The 20,598-nt window shown below is 35.9% G+C and overlaps 2 protein-coding genes across 2 annotated transcripts in view; one reads left to right on the top strand and one right to left on the bottom strand.

Moving 5' to 3' along the window:
* Window positions 1–19,986, bottom strand: part of LOC145246187 (uncharacterized) — a 76,469-nt gene extending 56,483 nt beyond the window's left edge. Inside the window, exon 1 of the mRNA XM_080108057.1 lies at window positions 19,826–19,986. The gene's annotated coding sequence lies outside the window, so the exon portion shown is untranslated. The remainder of the gene's footprint in view (window positions 1–19,825) is intronic.
* On the top strand, window positions 13,259–18,829 carry LOC145245681 (uncharacterized). The gene is made up of 3 exons (XM_080107237.1): window positions 13,259–14,707; window positions 14,825–17,069; window positions 18,108–18,829. Exons 1-3 carry the CDS (start codon window positions 13,259–13,261, stop codon window positions 18,827–18,829), a joined length of 4,416 nt encoding a protein of 1,471 aa, XP_079963363.1.
* Window positions 19,987–20,598: the final 612 nt, after the last annotated feature.

The raw sequence follows: 20,598 nt of genomic DNA, 5'->3' as shown, positions 1-20,598 counted from the left end.
AATTTTTCATTAATGTTCTCACTTACCTCTCAAACGCTGAGTTAGTAAAGTAATTATGAACATAATTTCCTCTTCTGAATTGGCCATTTAAATATGTTACAGTATATATTTCTTGTGGTCGCTTGGTCTTACTACATTACAGTACAAGAATCCAGTTCCATGTTTGCACTTGAGATCACATTATTTGGAGTTTGTACCATTCCTTGTAAAGGTCAATGTAGAGTACCCATACAGTGATCTTATTTGGGTCACAAATATAATATGAATTAAAATATTTAGTTAGAATTTACTCGTAGGAAAAAGTATCCTCATACCTGGTTGTCCTGACAAGCCCTATAGAGAGATCATTAATAGTCGACGATAGTCTCCAGAAGGCAATCAATTTCTTCCCGGTAGTTTTGTGTGTCGCCATATGCATTTGAATATACAGTTCTTTACAAATTTGATGACAACTTTCATTTATGTATTATCATGTGCCGTTTAAGTGAATACTTTCGTGAAGATGCATATTCACAAACATGACAAGAATATTGTTTCTCTCCGGTATGTGTTTGCATGTGCAAGTTTAGATGAGCAGGTTGTGAAAATGAAGACCCACAAACTGTGCAAGAGCATGGTTTTTCTCCCGTATGTGTTCGCATGTGATATTTGAGAGTTGCACTCTGCGAAAATGCAGAGCCACAAACCTGACAACAATGTGGTTTGTCCCCTGTGTGTGTTCGCATATGCTTTCCTAGATTAGCAAGTTGTGAAAATGCAGACCCACAAACATGACAAGAAAAAGGTTTTTCTCCTGTGTGTGTTCGTATGTGGTTTGCTAGATGATAATTCTGTGAGAATGAAGTGCCACAAACGTGACAAGAAAAAGGTTTATCACCCGTGTGTGTTCGCATGTGCGTTTTTAGAACAGAAGCCTGTGAAAACGAAGAGCCACAAACTTGACAATAATATGGTTTGTCTCCTGTGTGTGTTCTCACATGACTTTTTAGATGAAAATTACTTGAAAATGCAGAACCACAAATTTGACAAAAATATTTTTTCTCTCTTTTCTGTGTTGCCATCTGATCTTTTAGATTGCAGTGAAATTGCAAACAAATTGAATCTTTTTAGTTATATTTTTTTTATATAAAGCTGGACAATGCAGACATACAGCCACTATCTAATGCATTTGTTTATGCTGTTTAGATAAGGGTTGTGTAAAAATGGGCAGCTAGAAATTTTATAAATATATAATGTTTTGTTGCCATGTTATTTAATATTTGCGAATTTTATATTGTAGTGCATTGAAATTGCAGACCTACAAATTGATTTTTTTTCTCTTTTGATTTTAATTTTATTTTTTCGAGCTTAACATACTAAATATTCAAACATGATCTCATGCGTTTGCTTTGTGCGTTTTTAGAGAAGGGTTTTGTGAAAATTAACATCCGACATTCTAATTGAGAATGGTTATAAGCTTGCTATTTTATGCTACTTACATACAGTTTGAAGATTTAAAACTGATTGAAATTCAAACCCTCTATGATTATTCATTCTTTATGTAAATTGGTTATTCTTTTTCATAAAGTATTTTCTTTTCTGTGTAGATGTAATCTTGCAATTGCATTTACTGTGGCATGTAAAATTTAATTTCTTCTTATTTAACTGGAAAATCATCGTTTCAAATAAAAATGAGATATTATATTAAGAGGTATACACATATTTTGTATATTTTTCCAACATACTTTTTAATAAGGTAAAAAGTTTACTTTTGTTCTATAACTGTTATATATTTTCTATTTTATGCTAAACAAATTTTACACTGATATCAATACAAATAAAAACTAACTATATCCAATAGATTGCTATGACAAATTTAAATGTAGTGATTACATATAAGTGATTAGATCTATATGTGATAAGTGGTTCTAACATATTTTAAAACGTGGTATTTTTCTGTTCCGTTGATATTGTTTACAAATGAACTACACAATGTAAAAGCAAATGTCATTAAAGTATCATATGTTTACTTAATAAATAATTGGTTAAATTTTTTAAACCTTAACACAAACAAAATTACAAATACTTGTGATTTTACTTTTCTTATTGGATTTTGTATTTCATATAGTAGCCATCTCACAACTGCATTTACATTTTTCAACAAATAGAATTCCAAAACATTGTTCCAGTTTTTCATAAAAACTAAAACAGCTTTTATGTAAATCAGTAATAATATCTTTCTTCTTTCTTTACTTTATTGATAAATCACCATTTGCTTTAAGAGATCTGGAAATAAAAAAGTGAAGATATTATATTAAGAGAAAAACAAACATTTTATATAATTTTTCTGCTGTAATTTAAATAAAACAAGGAAAACCGTTTTTATTTAATTTTTTATTTTTGATAAATTATAAACAACGTTGAATTTAGGTATTTTATGCTACAGATATTTTACACTTATAATATTTGCTACAAATAAAAATTATCTATACGCAAAACATATGCCTATATTAAAATATGTTATTAAGGTATAAAATGTGACTTTTGTTTTCTTTATAATGTGCAGATAATCACTTATAATATTTGCTACAAATAAAAATTATCTATATGCAAAACATATTTCTATATCAAAATGTGTTATTTAGGTATAAAATGTGACTTTTGTTTTCTTCATAATATGCAAGTTAGAATCTCAAGAAAGCATGAATTTGCAGTTCACAAACCAACTATACATTGCCTACAGTGTAAATGCCAATGTTATATACACATAAAATCATGATTATAAATTTCTTTAATAAATACAAAACGAACTGTTATAAAAGAAAGAATTACTTAAGACATTATAAGTTGGTTTAATAAAATTTCGTAAATGTTTTACATAAATTTATTCAAATGAGAAAATAATTATTTCATTTGAAATTAAATGCAGTGCTCTAATTGTTGTCCTAGTAAATACGACATGATTCAATTTCTGTTAGATGAAAATCGGTTTTCTTTTTTATTGCAAACCATCTACTAGTTTGGCAGTTGTGTACAACAAGCGATAAGTGATACAATGTTCAACAAGCGAGATCAGAGATGTGCTTCTGTACAAATTTTGTTCTCTACTGGTCTAAGTTATGACAATAGGAACCTTGCCGCCACCCTCAAAATACATAGCTGGATTGCCACAAATAATAGACATGCCTAGGGTGATGAAAACAAAGTTTCTGCCCATGGTTATAGTCTTTAGTGTGGTTTCAAGTGAGGGCCACATCACATCTTCGATGTTGGCTTGAAAGTCAACAAAGTGTACCTGGATATGCTGAAGAGTATGATGATCCCCTAATGCAATCAGGTGATCGCTGGCAGACTCTGAGTGTGGCAGTAGGACTTTGTGCCAGCCCACATCCAAAGAAACCCAGATTTGGCTTTAAAAGGAGTTCGTACCATTCTCTCACTGGCCCTTTCCTTCTCCAACCTGAACCTGCTGGACTATTTCGTTTGGTCATACGTCGAGAACATCACAAGCATGACCTCCCACAACACCAAAGTCAGCCTGATCGCAATCATCTGCTGACCTCCCACAACGCCAAAGTCAGCCTGATCGCAACCATCTGCTGACCTCCCACAACACCAAAGTTAGCCTGATCGCAACCATCTGCTGACCTCCCACAACGCCAAAGTCAGCCTGATCGCAACCATCTGCTGAGTATTCATCGAGCTCCAGCCAACACTTGTGGAAAAGGCATTCTCCAAATTTTGGACCTGTATATGGGGCAGTGATTGAGGCTGAAGGCAGCTAGATTTAATAGATGTCAGCTTTATGACATAATCAAGTTACCTGAATTGATTTTTTCAATAAAAGTTTTAAAATAAAGATGTATTGTTTTCTTTAGGGTGACAACATTAATCGTTCCATGACAACTTTTTGCAAAAGTGCATTGTGATTGGTGGTTTATGTATGAAAATTATTTTTTTTAATAAAATTTAATAAATGTTTGATATATAACAGTCGACTGTCATGCTGAATATACAGCACACACATATGTTTTAACAGTATTCAGCATTTCAAAGGTAAATTTTAATTTCAACGCTTCAAGCTATTTTGACCATTATTATGGTGAAGATATGACTAAACAGTAACATGGTGAAGACATTTACCAGTGAGGAAGATGTAGTGGTATGAAAGAAACTGTTAAGAATCGTAGCAAAACGTAAAAAGATAGATGATGTGGCAAGCCTACTGCATTTGTATCTAGAGGGGGATGCATTTGTTTTCTCCTTCGAGATGAGCGAGCATGACAAACTAGACATCAATCAGACTTGATTAAAGAAGGGATTCATGGAGGGTGCGTTCACAGCCTATAGGAAGTTAACCATGGTGAAATGGTGTGAAATATCATACAGTTGGTTGAACTGGCTGGTTTTGAGAGAGTAGGACTAAAAATACTTGCAAAACTAATGCCATTTCTATCAAACTCCAGCAGGCACAAAAAATTGAAACCCTAACCACGGGAGAACTAATAGCAAGAGCAAGATTAGTGACATCATCAAGGAACTAAAGCCATCATGTAGTTGCAATGGTGAGTCTATCTAATGGTAAATCTGCTGTTCTTACAGAGAATAGCCCTCACACAGGAGTAAATTGCTATAGATGTGGTCACAAGGATCACATAGCAAGAGATTGCTGAAGATGTGAAACCCACTACTACCAATGTGACAAGGTTGGAGACTGGGCGCAGGACTGTTCAAGAAATGAACAAGGGGACAAGGCATCAATGCCAGCCTACTCCCCCACGAAGATCTAAATGCAGTGCTTCCAGAGATTGTCATCTACTTTGATGGAATGTGATGTCGGCATTGACACAAGCTGCTTGCATACAATAATAGGTTTGAATCGTTTATCCTGGAAAACAGCAAAAGTGGATGTCTTGACTATTGGAGGCTTGTCCCGCGTATGCTATGGAAGAGGAGTAGTCACTATTTCAACAAATGACAGTGACTATATTTGGATCTGGTGATGCATGATAAATCACTGGGATTTGATCTATTGTTAGGGATCAATGCGATAAAAGCATTTAGAGGAAGCACTGTTGGAACTATGAGTGAAGTCCGAATCAGTGTTGGGAAAGTCTTCACGTGTATAAGTATCTCCATCAGTGAATCGGAGTTTACTGCTACATTCGACCATTCGAAACGAGCATGAAAATGGGCAGATAACCACCCACCTGAAGGACTGCGTAATGGAGTGCCAGAATATCGTGTGGCTGCAGAACTTCAACCAGATTATGATCAAGAACTCAGGGCAGGAATGGACAAGGATTGGCTTAAGCCATACTCAGAAGAAGCCTCGGAGCTCCAAAGGGATTAATTCTATTGATGGCTTTGATGCAGCAGAATAAGATGAAGGTGCGGTAAGTGATGGACTACCATAGACTTAACAATCATGTAGATGCATTCATGGCGAATGCAGATGTTTGTGCTACGAAGATGCATGAGCGGCACCAAAAAGGGGCAAATGTGTCCCTGCTTGACCTCCAGAGAGCCTATCCCTATATATATGTCCACGAAACACTGAGGCCAAACCAGACAGTAGAATTTGATGGAAATAAATACTATCTGACCCATTTGGCGTGAGGTTTGAATGTTGCTCCCGTCAGTATAAAGGCCATCATTAACAGGGTGCTATCATGGGAGGAAGCTGTGGACCATGTGATGTCGGCTTATATTGAGGATATCTTTGTTGATGAAGATATTGTGCCTACATCTTGAGTCAGGAAACATTTAGCTCAATTTGGGCTAGAATGCAAGGACTCAGAATGGCTTGGGGATGGCATACGTGTCATGGGACTGACAGTCTTAAGAGAGCATGGTGTCCTGCGCTGGAAATGAAGGAACACAATCCCAGAAATTCCAAATATAATAACATGAGAGACTGTATTTTCCTTGTGTGGAAATCTTGTAGGGCACCTCTCAGTATGTGTATGGCTGTGTGTGACATGTGGAGCAATAAAGAGAAGATCCTGTTCTATCACAAACTGTTGGAATGACAATATGACAAACTCCCTACTCCAGCATATGATGTATGAGACTATCGATGCAGTGGAATGATCCAGCTTTTGGATACTAGTGGATGGACAGCCAGAAACTGAACGTCTGGGTCAATGACAGCGCACTAGCAACCGTAGTGGCATTGGAAAAAGATGGAATTGTGGTGGACGATGCATGTTGATTGTGACTTGAGAACAATGCATAGCATATCAATCTGGCTGAATTAGATGCCATTTTGAGGGGAATAAACTTGTTTCAGTGGTAGACCAAGGTATTGCACACAAAGACCGACTCTGAGTGTGTACAAAACTGGGTGTCAGACACTCTCAACAGGAAAGCACGAGTTCCCACCAAGGCTACCAAATGAGATGCTCATTAGAAGATGACTAAATACTTTCAAAGAATTGGAAAAAGAATATGGGCTCTTAGAAAACATGACATTCACAACATGGCTAATCAATTGATGCACATATTGCAATAATGGTTCAATGCCATGAAGAAGAGTGCGGGATGTGAGCCACTGATTTGTACAGTGCATGTCACTAAGCTAGACATGGCCCAGATCATGGCCATTCATAGAAACAGTGAACATCTAGGAGTGCGACACATCATTATTTTGTCTGAAGAGTTTACCAGATGACAAAAGAAGCAGTCAGATTGGCAATACGAATATGCGTGGAATGCCAATCTATAAATCCAGCACAAGTTCACTGGGAGAAAGGAAAACTGGAGGTGAGAAGTGATTTGCAACAATTGGAAATAGACATTACACATTACAGTGCTTAACATTTCCTGTTATGGATTGGGGCCTGTCACGGTTTTCAATGAGGAGACAGAACTCGACAACTATAATTCGCCAACTGGAGGTGGTCTTTTGTGAACATGACCAACCTTGTGAACTACTGACAGACAATGACACAGCAAATAATTCATGACGTTTGCAGAGGAATGGAGTGTGAACTTGAGATTGTGCTGTGCATATAACCCAGCTGGGAATGACATAGCAGGACTATGCCATTGAACTGTGAAACAGATCGCAGCTAGAAGGCACTGGTTCATATTAGAGGTGGTCTACTGGTACAACATGACTCCAAATGACAATTAACCTCACCAGCCAATGCTATATATTGGTATGAGGTCCAAATGAAAGAAATCGATGCTGCCTGAATGATCATGAAGTCAGGGAGAGGTATGACAACGGTCATGAAAACAAACATCCAAGGGTGGTGTGTGTGTATTTTAAAAAGTCACCAACACTCAAACTCAAAACCTTACCGATAGGAAATGAAAAGGTGACATATGAAAAGTAAGATGTGGAAATGCAATGAGGACATGAAAACTTCGATGAATACTACATAACTGAGATCGAAACACAAAGAGGTATCTTCCAAGGGGATTCCCTATCACGATTAGCGTTCATCATAGCCGGAATGCCTTTGAAACAATATACTAAGAAATTGTCAATCAGGAAGAAGTTCACGAATACAGAATAAAAATGAACCACCTAATATACATGGACGACCTGAAACTGTTTGCAAGAACCTAGAAAGAACTAAAGCCACTAATAAACACAAGCAGGATCTTCAGCTATGATTTCTGAATAGAATTTGGTATAGAAAATTGTCCAATATAAGAGAAAAATATGATACAAAAGGCATGAAACTACCTAATCAAACAGAGATAAGGGAACTAAGTGAGCATGGCAACTACAAATATTTGGGAGTTAAAGGAGATAATATCAAAGCAACAAAAAGGCAAGAGAAAAATAACTGAGTAGAAATTTATTTTGAGTCCTGTCGAGACATGAAAATGTTGAGATGTTGCTCGATCCATGTAGATTTCTTACAATATATATATATATATATATATATATATATATATATATATATATATATATATTCTAGGTTATAACTATCCAAAAGTAAACCCACTGACTTTAACAAGGTTTTTGATAAGGCTTAATAAAATGAGCAAAGTATTATTTTATTCAATTTAGGTCGCAATAAAAATGTGCTGCTTTATATAAATCAATTTATGTTTGAAAAACGTTTCTAACGAAAATTTTGTCTGTTTAAAGACTTGATTAGATTAAGATCTAGAGGCTATACTAGCCTGATGAAATCTGTTTAGATTAAAACACTAGATTTATTGTTGTGACAAATGGTAATTTTGTTTACCTAGTTTGTATAAAATAATATATATATGGGTGTATGTAGGTATTTTTATTTTATCAGTTTTCTTTCTTTTCAACTGTATTCATTTCAAAAAGTAGAATAGAATTTTGCTTTAATTAGCATATTGCTTACAATTCTAATAACACGAAAATGGATACAATTATGATGATGGTTTCTTCCATTTAATGTCATCAACTTACATATATTCTATTACTAGATATCAATAACCCAATATTTTATGAAAATCAACGACATTCCACCCATAGTGCTCAGAAAGCTTCAACTGGAACTAGCTCCTATACCTAAAAGCCTTTTCAATGTTTCCCTAAGGTGAAACGTTTCCAACCATGCTAAAAAACTTCATCGTTTTGCCCGTTATGTAAAAATTCCAGAGATCGGTTATTACCCTCTCAGTATCCTGTTCATCATGAGTACGTTGCTGGAATCTGTGATGAACTTGGCCAACCAACTCAGCAAAAACAACCTGCTCAATGACATGCAATATGGTTTCCATTCTGCAAGATTTACAGCTGATGTACTAACTGTTATATCACACAGGCTTAGTGAATCTCTCGACAGAAGTTTCATATCTTGAGCAACAGCTCTTGACATATCAAAGGCTTTTGACAGAGTATGGAATAAAGGTCTAGTTCACAAAATAGCCAGCTATGGAATAGCTGGAAGTCTTCTCTCAAATCCTTTCTCTCTGATAGGGTTATAAGTATACTCGTTGATAAGCATAAATCAGAAACTCATTGTATTAAGGCTAGTGTCTCTTATTCCTATGTCATTCATAGACATTTATGATACCACAATCTATGACAACACTTAAAAGGCCAGCAATGGCCAGATCTTTCTGATTCTCTCTTTTCTGATCTTGAGAAAGTGTTGCAATATGGGGAAAAGGGTAACTGGTTAATTGTAATGCATCGAAAACCAAGCTTTTCTCCTTTCATCATAATCGTCCTGGCCCCCAGAGCACCCAAATTAAAATGAATGGCTCACATCTTGGGGGAGTTCCATGTATTGTCAAGCTCTGTGACTGACCTTCTCTCCTGATATGAAATGGAATACATACATCAAATATGTTGCCAAAATTGCTGGGTAAATGGTTGGATCACTCTACCGCTCCAGTAGTAGATATATCACTGCATATACAAGCCTCTATCTGTAGGTACATGCAAAATGAATGCCGATGCTCAAAATGTATAAACATTTTGACCCCTCCCTTCACTTAAAAATTCACCAAAAATCGGGAAATTAAGCAATTTTAATGAAATTTTCAGTATTTATCAAATAATGATCCCGAAATATAATGAACCATTTACTTCTATTTTAATCTTAGTGGAAATGTATTATTTTGTTTAAACAACAACAAAAAAAAAAAACTTTACTAAAGTTATGGTTTTCTGTAGTAAAAAAAAATGAATGAATTATTTTTTTGCTTTTGTTTATTAAAATAAAGCATCGTAAATTATAACAATTAAAAAAAATTAATTTTTACAGGAACATTACGAAAAAAGCCCCTAAAGTCTGTATAAAAGAATTTGATATAACTCTAAAAAAAATAATTTCTCGAACTACCGATATTATCATTAAATTAAGCATTGTTTATTTAATAGTTTCACACAATAAAATTATAATAACAACAAAATCTTTCTACTTTTTTTTAAATTATGGGTTTCGCATAATTTTTATATGCAAAATTTTAATATTTTCCTTGCTTGCATGTATATGAAACTTTCAGCGTAACATAATTGTTATATAATTTTCACCAATAATTAAAAAAAAATAATTTAAAAACAGGAACATAGAAAAACAATTAAATCAAAAAAATGGTAAAAATGATACAAACGTTCAGGATAGGAATGTACGGATGCACGTCTGGTGGAAAAAACTAGCATTCTCTACCTCCTTTTAATTACATGACGTCATTTTCAAACAGCCTTTCTGGCTGAAATTTTGGGCTTCCATATAATCCATGTTTACAAAACTTCTGTTTGTTGCGGTTTTGCAAAGGGCAGAATCCCTTACTTTTTTTTGGCTAATTAAGCTATTTTTGTATAAACAAGGTGTTTTTCTTTTTATTTAACCCAATATCTTAGGACTTTATTTATTATCTTTGAAACAGACCCAGAAAACTAATATTTATCGTTTAAAGGATTTTTACAATGAATTTATTTAACTTCAAGATTTAGCTGAATTTGGTTGGCTTGCTGTGAAAACATTTTTCATAACTTTTTTTTCAAGCGTACAAATATTTTTTTCAGTTTGGAAATTAACTTCAGTCTTTAATGTTTCAAATACAATAAGAAAAAGTAGTCGAAAACATACAAAAAATTATGATAAAACGGCTTTCAAAACTATGTCCCCCTATCCTACTTAATCCATTTTTGCCCGTATCTATCTATCTGTATAAGAGCTAAGTACGCCCTACAATAGAGTACTGTTACCAAACCTGGAAAGGAGCTTCTCGGCGTGCCCTATAAAGCCTTGATAGAGTTCAAACCTGGCTTCAAAACCTACTATTAAACTTTATATTTACTTGTATACAGGCGTCTTTCTTATCAAATGTCAGATTTGAAGACTAAATAATAACATGCTAACAAAATAACATTTGCGATTTAAACGATAAGATTAAAAATGTCGACTAGAAAAGCAACTTGGCAAATAAAAATTAAATAAATAAAGGGAATCACAGAAAAAGAAAACAAGGAAAAAAATAATTAAATAAATACAGATACACTTTGATGATATTTCTTTCAATATTTATCTTGTGACGGGAGCACATATCATCTTTGATTAGATTTATATGTAAAGGAGGAGACAATAAAACGTTATTAAAATGAAAAAAAGAGATAAAACAACAAAAAAAGAGAAAAACAGACGGAAAGAAATATTATAAAAAGAAAGAAACAAGTAAAAACGAAAAGAGAGATAAAGAGACACCCATCCAAATTGTTATTACTTTATTTTCCAAGAACTCTGAAATGTATCTTTTGGTAAAACTTGTGGAAAAATTAATTTCCTAAAAGTAATAAGACTACTCAGTCGAGAAGGAAGCAAGATACACTCACCTTTAGAGTTGCGAAAGAATTGCCCTTCCGCGACGTGACAGTCAGTTAACAAAATAAGTAATCAATGTAATCATCAGCATCATCAGCAAAAGTAAACACCACTGAAATTGTAACCATCAGCAGCAAATTTCTAAATACAACTGAAATTGTAACAACAACAAGGAGGTTGATTACCTCCCTTTATATGTCTGAAAAGGTCATGTGATCACTATCACATGACCAAGGTAAAGCTTTATAACGCTTCTAGGAAACAACAACTCTTTTGGTTAGTAACAAGGTAAGTGCACCTACTCCCCTCTCTCCTGAGCAACAAGTAATTTCTAGTTTTTTCCACAAACTAGAGGAGAGCGTTCTGTTTTGGGGTTGTTTTGTAAATGGAATGGAAATTTAAATTCCGTTCCATTTTAATCTATTTTTTAAATTGCGCATGCGCCAATACAATTGGAAGTAATTGAAAGAATTAAGTTCAACAACCGTACTTTTTATGCATTAAAAAAAAAAGATTTTTTTAAAAATAAAATTTGACAAATAAAAATGAAATAATTTTTATTTTAAATGAAGAAAACAAAATTGGTAAAATTTTTGGTGTTGCCCCCCTCCTAACTTCCTCATGTTAAAAACGGCTTTCGAAATAGACACCCCAACCTCCTCATGTTAAAAACGACTTCCAGAATACCCCCCCAATCTTGTCAGCACTCCTGAAAAACATATAAAAGTAGACATTTCGAATGCGAATGGTGAGTTTTCGATTTTGTTGGTGCATGCAATTAAAAAAAAAAAAAAAAAATTAAAACGGAACGAAATTTAAATTTCCGTTCCATTTTTAAAACAACCCCCAAACAGAACGGTCTCCTCCAGTTTTACCTTTTTGTTTAGTATTTTCCATAAATAAGTAAATATCTACTTCTTATAACGAACCCGTTATAAACATCTATAAACGAAAAAACAAACTTATTTAACATTATACTGACTTGTATAGAGCCGTCATTTGTATTAATTATTAAAATTGAAAAAGGCAAATAATAAAAATATTAACACGATTTTGCGAATTAAAAGTACGATATTTGAAGAAATTAAATATAAATAATAATATGGTTACTTATATTTTTTTATCGACTTTAATAAGTTTACTACATCGATTTCTAATTTCGTATAAAATCAGATGAAAGTTTTGGGACAAATGAAGTTTGTATAAACATCAATAATACGAATGAAGAAATTGGTTGCTCATAAAAGAATTAATAACGGAAAATAAATAAAACTAATAACTATAAGAAAATCTTTCCTACCTTCAATGACCTCGGGTTTTGAGAGATGGATGCGAAAGCGTCTTTCCCTTTGTGATTGTTTTTTATACTAATGGATAAATCATGTGACCCTAGACCTTCTATAAAATTGTATGGGTTGACTAGCTTGTGTGTTAATTTTTTACCCCCATCTTTACAATCGGTTCACACCGTGTCTGAAGTTGTTCCTTTTCTTCTCTTTCCTTTTCTTTTCTTCTTCTCTTATTTACTATTGGGACACCGTCTTGGTAGTTCCTTTGTTTTTTCTTTCTCAATCAATTATTGTATTGATAAAGAATTATTACGGGACCACAAGGACTAATACCTGAGGTCGCAACCGACGGCATCTGTTGCAAGAGGTAAGACGTTCTTTTTCTCTTTCTCTCTCAGCCAGTTGTCATTGATGTGTTAGGATAAATTTCTTAGCCTCAGACCTAGGTCCTTGATTATACCTTTTTTATAGCATCCTATTAAGAATTCGCTATACATTGCAACAGGTACTGTTTTTTATATTAAAATGAATTCCTTACAAGTTGAACAATCATCACGGTCATCCTTATTGGAAGATCAGAGAGTCACTCGTACGATGATAGACTTAACACTAGAAAATCTTAGTGGACTTGAACCTCTTGAGAGAGATGTATTGGAACTGCATAAACGAGACATTCTCCAGTGGCTCCAAGAGTTATTGCATATTGACAAGAAAATAATGAAGGAGACACCATCGATTGAGATGAGGAGCTGTTTGACAGACAGTTTCACTTACAAAACCAGGGTGAATAAATTATTGTCGCAGTTAGATGCTTCCTTACCGGTTCCAGAGATCCATTCCCCTTTACTAACCTCAACTCCTCCCACTCTACCTTCCCCAGCTCAATCTGGCATTGAATTAGCGAAGCCTAAAATAACATGTCCAACATTTACTGGCGTTGATAAAACCAATAAATTTGCCCTGCGGGATTTCCTAACCCGTTTTGAGTTTTGCACATCTGGAGTGAGCTCAAAGAAGGAAAAACTCATATGCCTTAAGGCATATGTGATAGGTCGGCCATTTCATCTGATCCATCACCTGTCAGAAAATGACCATAATTATGATGTGGCCATAAATATTTTAAAGGAGGAATACTGGGACAGAGAAGCCATTAGGGAAGAAATTTTTAAAAGAATAGTGCAGTCTACACCTAAGGTGGACAAGTCTTATGAACAACTAAAGGAATATCTTTCCCAGGTTCAGTATGAACTTGGTGAGTTAGATTCAGACTATGGTTATGATTTTTTAGTTGAGGACTCCGGAAGTGGATGTCTGGTGGCTCATATCCTATTTGATAAGATCCCTGATGAGATAAAGGCAGAGCTCATTAGAGGCTCTAGCACACCATATCCTGGCTTGAACTGCATACTGCAGTATAGTCACGAAGTTATTAAAGCATTACTCCGGATTAAACCTATTTCAACTCCTAAGACAGAACTGATTCCACGGTTTAAGCCAAGGTCAAATGCTGTTTGGACGAGAAGCCCACCTAAAAATTCTGCATTACAAAGTTTTCACGCAGACCTAGACTTGGAAGACAAGATTCCTTATTGCAATTTTTGTGCAAGAAATGGACACACTAGTTCTCAGTGTACTACCTATCCCTCATACAATGAGCGCCTGCAACGCTGTAGGCAACTTGGATTGTGTGAATTCTGCACAGTTGCCAGCCATGATCAGAAAGCCTGTCCAGGAGTCAAGGGATTTAGATTCCCTTGCAGGTATTGTAAGTCTCGGAGGCATTATGCTTCTATGTGTCCTCAATTTGTACTAGAGGAAACAGAAATAAATACTAACATAAGTACAAAACTTGGGGACATTCAAAACCTACTGCCAATGGTCAACATCACAATTAAAAGGGGAGCCTCCTCAGTTTCTCTGAATTGCCTTATTGACTCGGGCAGTCAGAGGTCATATTTCTCTGAACGGGTTCTTCAGCACCTGAAGTGCGATCCAGACTCATGGGAGGAGGTGGCCATGGACGTTGTGACCTTTGTGGGGAGAAAACGCCGCATTTTCAAGCAGTTAACTGCAGTTGTAGAGGTCTTGCCGGGAGTAGCCCCCCAACTACCTATTTTAATTGATTGCGAATTGAATCTGTCTCACAAAGTACCAGACCTTCCTCTGGTTTGGGAAAACCTAAGAAAACTGAATTATACCTTTGCTGCAGAGATAGAGAGTGGCAGTGTACAATTGTGGGGTCTCATGGGAATTGATTTGATTCAATATATGCGTCCCATGAAGATAACACGATGCATGAATGGTGCGGCTTGGCAGACATCCGCTGGCATTATCCCCATAGGAAATACAAAACATTTTTTGCATGAGAACCAAATCAGTAAGATTGCTATAACTCCGGGAGCCTTGAGCTATGAAATTGACAGGCAGTACTATTGTAACGATTCTTTGGTTAATAGTATTGTGAATCCTGTTCCGACCTATGTGGATCCATTTGCCGACATTTTTGAAGGAAGCACTGTGGATCGGGGCTTGGAATGGATGTTTAGTCTAGAATCCTTGGGACTGCCTGACATAGAATCGGTTTCTGACTATGACAATCAAAAGATGGAAGAATTCATGCAAAACATAGTTTATAAAGATGGTCATTATTTGGTTAAATTGCCTTGGCATAAGGACAAGTTATCTCAGGTTCAATCTAACCATCATATAGCACTTAAGGTGCTGGACAGAGTAGTATTCAATTTAAAGAAGAAGGACTTATATGAGGAGTATATTAAGGTTTTTGAAGACCAAGAAAGAGAAGGGATAATTGAACCCCTAGAATGCTCCCCTCAGGAATACAAGCATTATGTGTGGGTTCCACATAGACCTGTGTTCAAAGACGAGCATACAACTACAACTAAAATTCGACCAGTTTTTAACTGTTCTTTTAAAACTAAGAACTCTGTCTCTCTAAATGATGCTGCTTATCCTGGGATCAACTTAACAGGGGACATGCTTGATTTAACTCTGCTTTTCCGAACAAATAGGTATGTATTTTTAGCAGACATCAAGAAGGCATTCTTGATGATTCGATTATCTAGTGAATCTGATAAGAATAAATTTTGTTTCTTTCTGCGAAAAAATAATAAGCTAATGTGTTATCGTTACACAACAATCTTATTTGGGTTTAGTGCAAGCCCATTCATCTTGAATTGCATACTAAAATTTCATGCTGGGCGTTATCCTTTGGATGATTGCACTGGGATGTTACAGTCTAATTTTTATGTAGATAATCTGATTAAAACAAGCAATTCCTTGGATGAGTTAACGGGCTTGTATACACGAGCAGTAGAAAGATTGCAAGAAGGAGGATTCATACTCCAATCTTGCAATTCTAATCATACAGAATTACACGATTTAATGAGGAGAGATGGTACTCTTGTGAGTCACAGCTGTCCTTGGGAGAAGGTATTAGGTTATCGTTACGATCCTCTTGCTGATACCATCAATATTGCTTCCTATAATTGTAACCCTGAGGCAGCAACTAAAAGGCATATACTGTCTGAAGCATCAAGGATATTCGATCCACTCTCATTATGTTTGCCGGTATCTATACAGGCACGTACTCTTGTTAGTGAGTTGTGGAAATTAGGTTTTGAGTGGGATGAAATTGTGCCAAGTGAACTTCAATCCAAATGGGCAGTCATCGCTCATGAATTGTCAGAACTTGGTTCTGTTACCTTCCCTAGAAAAACCCTTGATGAAGGGAGGGAAGCTGAATTATTTCTGTTTTGTGATGCATCCAAAAGGGCATATGGATTTGCAGCATATGCAGTCCAGGGGAAGGTTTCATCTCTGGTTTTTTCCAAGGCAAAGGTGGCGCCTCTTAAATCGAAGAGTTTACCAACTCTGGAGCTTTTATCGGCCTTCTTGGCCATCAAGTGCCTTCCGACTTTGTTGAAGGCCTATTCTAATGTAAGTTTCAAAAAGGTATTTCTTGCAGTTGATTCACAAATAGTATTATCCTGGTTGGTCACAAGGCGGACTAATAGCAAGAATGTTTTTGCCATGAATAGATTGAAGGACATTAGTCAATGGGAGGCTGAATTGATGTCTAAATTTGGTGTGGCAATTCAGTTTAAATATGTGCCTACTGCACAGAATCCCGCTGACCTTATCACCAGAGGTATTCCTACCTCTAAACTGAGGGCCAATTTGGAATATTGGGTTTCTGGACCGTCTTGGCTAAGAGACCAACCGATTTCTTGGCCTGAAAATCCTTTGAATTGTTTGAGCCCAGAAAGCAAAAAGATTGTATCTTCGATGGTTTGTGCTGTTTCGCACAGCCAGGAGGAGCCAGTTGTGCAATATGATAGATATTCTTCATTGTCTAAACTATTAAATGTCACCACATGTGTGTTCAAGTTTATTAATAGGTTGAGGAAAAGAGACTCCGACTTTGGTAAGATGGCTCGGACACACTTGATTAAAGTAATGCAGAGACAATCCTTCTGGGAGGAATTAGAATACTTACAAAATCCTTCAGGTAGGTCAATACCACCAAGAGTGGGAAGTCTAAACCTTTTTTTGGATAAGGAAGGATTAATTCGATCCAAGGGAAGAATTGGGAAGGTCTCTGTATATGAATACGAAATAGTTAATCCCTTGCTTATTGCTAAGGATCACCATCTTTCTAATCTCATAATATTGGACTGTCACCACCAGTGTAAGCATCTGGGTGTTCCTGCTACCTTGAATAAGGTCAGGTTATCTGGGTACTGGATACCCCAGGGTAGGCAGGCGGTAAAGAGAATTTTATCAGGATGCTCCTTGTGCCAGAAATTTAACTCTATTCCATTTACCTACCCCAAAATGACTGATTTACCTAAACATCGGGTGAATATGATAAGACCATTTTTGCACACAGGAGTAGACTATACGGGTCATCTGTGGGTTCTGAGAGGTGGGGAGAGGGTGAAGATGTATATCCTGGTCTTTACTTGTTTGGAGGTACGGTCAGTTCATCTAGAACTGATTGAGGATATGTCTGTTCACTCATTCCTAATGGCCTTGATTCGATTTTCAAATATTTATGGGATTCCTTCGCATATTTATAGTGACAATGCTAAGTCATTTGTGGCTGGATGTGACATGATTCATGAGGTGATTGCTTCCAGTGAATTCAGGGAGAAATTGGGGACATGCCAAATCAAGCATGTTAAGATCCCTGTACACTCTCCTTGGTATGGAGGTGTATGGGAAAGACTGATTAAAACCATCAAGTCTTGCTTGTATAAATTAATTGGACGAGCTAGTCATGATTATTTCGATCTCCTGACAATTATTTCTGATGTACAAAATGCCATAAATGACCGTCCCTTGACTTACAGAAGTTCATCTGACTCAAGTTTGGAAATAATAAGTCCAAATCACTTTTTACGCCCTGTAGTAAACCCTCGTTTGATTTTGAGAATGGATGGGGAGGGTATTTATCAACTAGAACCTCCCTCTCGGAAACAACTCTTAGAGTCCTTAAATTGCAGGAATTATGCATTAAAAAGATTTAAGAAAATTTGGTACGAAGATTATCTGCTTAGTATAAGAGAGCATGCCCAAAGACAACAAGGAGGGACTTCACCAGTTGTTTGTGTGGGAGATGTAGTCACAATCAAACTCCCTAACAAACCTCGACCATTTTGGGCACTGGGTAGGGTCACACGTCTATTTACAGGAGATGACGGATTGGTGAGATCTGCTCAGATAAAACGAGGAGATGGCTCCTTGCAAGTTCATTCCCTGAAGCACCTCTATCCCTTGGAGTCGTCTATTCAAGAACCCATTGATGGACTTGATTCCTTGATGGGGAATGCTGATGACAATCTGAATGGCTGTACATCTGTACTTGAAGACCCTATTGAAGAGGGCACAGAGCTTGGTTGGATTTGCCCTGATTGTGGTGAACCAGACAATGGCAGTGCCATGATATGTTGTGACTGCTGTGATGACTGGTACCATTTTTCCTGTGTTGGTCTATATCGACCTCCACCAGAAGAGGAGAGTTGGCGGTGTGGAAGTTGCCTCAACCAGGATCCTTCATTATCCCATGATATGATGGTGGATAATTTATTAAATGATGCTGAACATGCATGTATTTGCCCAGGATGTGTTCTACCGGATAATGGTAGTCCAATGATATGCTGTGATGAATGCAATCAATGGTACCATTTCAACTGCGTAGGTATTCAGCAAGTTCCCCCAGAGGGTGAGAATTGGTACTGTTGGAATTGCCTACATTCAATTCACTAACAGTCCACTCTCAGAAAATAGGTAATTATTTATTTACCTCTCCCATTTTTTTTTCTTTCTTCCTTTTCTCTTTATCCTTTATTTTTATTTATTTACTAGCAGTTCAGCCGGCTTGGCAGTCAAATTTTGACAAAAACCGATTACGAAGCTTGCCCTATGTCTGAATACACTTTATGTTGGTTTGGAATGTTTGGACCGGGGATTGGCTGAAGGTTCAGTTTTTTGGGGGGGTTTTTGCTTCGACCCCTTAAAACTTATTTTTCTTGGATTTGTTCAATTTATCAAGTTGGATCCATGTCCCGGGAATCTAAATTTAGAATTTTGAGTGTTTGGACCCAAAATTAACAGTTATTTGTATTAAAATGTACTCAGACAACTTCACTGTTTACTATTTATTTATTCATTTATTTATTTATTTTTTCTCTTGAGACGGGAGTGTATAAGAAAATCTTTCCTACCTTCAATGACCTCGGGTTTTGAGAGATGGATGCGAAAGCGTCTTTCCCTTTGTGATTGTTTTTTATACTAATGGATAAATCATGTGACCCTAGACCTTCTATAAAATTGTATGGGTTGACTAGCTTGTGTGTTAATTTTTTACCCCCATCTTTACAATCGGTTCACACCGTGTCTGAAGTTGTTCCTTTTCTTCTCTTTCCTTTTCTTTTCTTCTTCTCTTATTTACTATTGGGACACCGTCTTGGTAGTTCCTTTGTTTTTTCTTTCTCAATCAATTATTGTATTGATAAAGAATTATTACGGGACCACAAGGACTAATACCTGAGGTCGCAACCGACGGCATCTGTTGCAAGAGGTAAGACGTTCTTTTTCTCTTTCTCTCTCAGCCAGTTGTCATTGATGTGTTAGGATAAATTTCTTAGCCTCAGACCTAGGTCCTTGATTATACCTTTTTTATAGCATCCTATTAAGAATTCGCTATACAAAGCTCTACAAGCATTTATAACGAAAAATAAAAGTATTAAACTTTATACTTACTTGTATAAAGATCGCTTTCGTATTATCAGGTTTGAAGAAGGTAATTAGGGCGAATACTAACACGGTACTATTTGCTAATCAAAATTTAAGATTCAAGATGGCGACCAGCAAAGCAAATCCGCAGATAAAAATAGAGAAATAAATATAGAGAACCATATGGAAAAAAAAAATAAAAAATGAAAAAAAATAAAATAAAATAAAAAAATAAATAAATAAAATAAAATATACAGACAGACACTTTGACAACAGTGATGCGGATGCGTGCGATGCTTAAGAGCCGGACTGCGGAGCGAGTTTTTAGTAGCTTTATTAATGGCGCGCGCGAGGCCGGTAATATTTACATCCGGGCCTCAGATGGAAGAGGTGAATATTTTGTGCGGTATTATAACATCATGTCAAAAAAAAAAAAAAAAAAAAAAAAAAATGGAGACTGTTTACTCGCGTTTAGTGTTGCTTGCCTGGCAAGACTGGAGTTTAGGTGGAAAAATAATCTCGAAACCTTTATCACATAAAAGGAACTAATTTCCCTAATCACCGGTACCGGTGGCGGTACGTTACTATGTCAATAATATGGTATTTCAGAAGTTGTTTTTGAAAACAACTTGAAGAAGCCCAACTTTTTACTTATTTAGTTTAAAACGTTTCACGATCTTTTTTTCACGATATCTTTCTTCTCTCATTTTTTACTTCTTTATTTTAAACAACATTTTTTTAATTTTAAACAGAACGTTCCACGATATCTTAAGCACCCTTTTTTTAGCACGGTAACAAAA

The sequence above is a fragment of the Euprymna scolopes genome, chromosome 23 (genome assembly GCF_053919585.1).
Source record: "Euprymna scolopes isolate OS-2025 chromosome 23, ASM5391958v1, whole genome shotgun sequence".
Taxonomy (NCBI): Eukaryota; Metazoa; Mollusca; class Cephalopoda; order Sepiida; family Sepiolidae; genus Euprymna; species Euprymna scolopes.
This window is presented reverse-complemented; position numbering and strand designations above follow the sequence as displayed.

Coding starts and splice junctions, on each gene's coding strand:
- LOC145245681 (XM_080107237.1), top strand. CDS start 13,259: ATGAAGGAGACACCATCGATTGAGATGAGGAGCTGTTTGACAGACAGT. Junction 14,708..14,824: donor AAGTACCAGACCTTCCTCTG/GTTTGGGAAAAC, acceptor CGTCCCATGAAG/ATAACACGATGCATGAATGG. Junction 17,070..18,107: donor ATACTTACAAAATCCTTCAG/GTAGGTCAATAC, acceptor TTTGGTACGAAG/ATTATCTGCTTAGTATAAGA.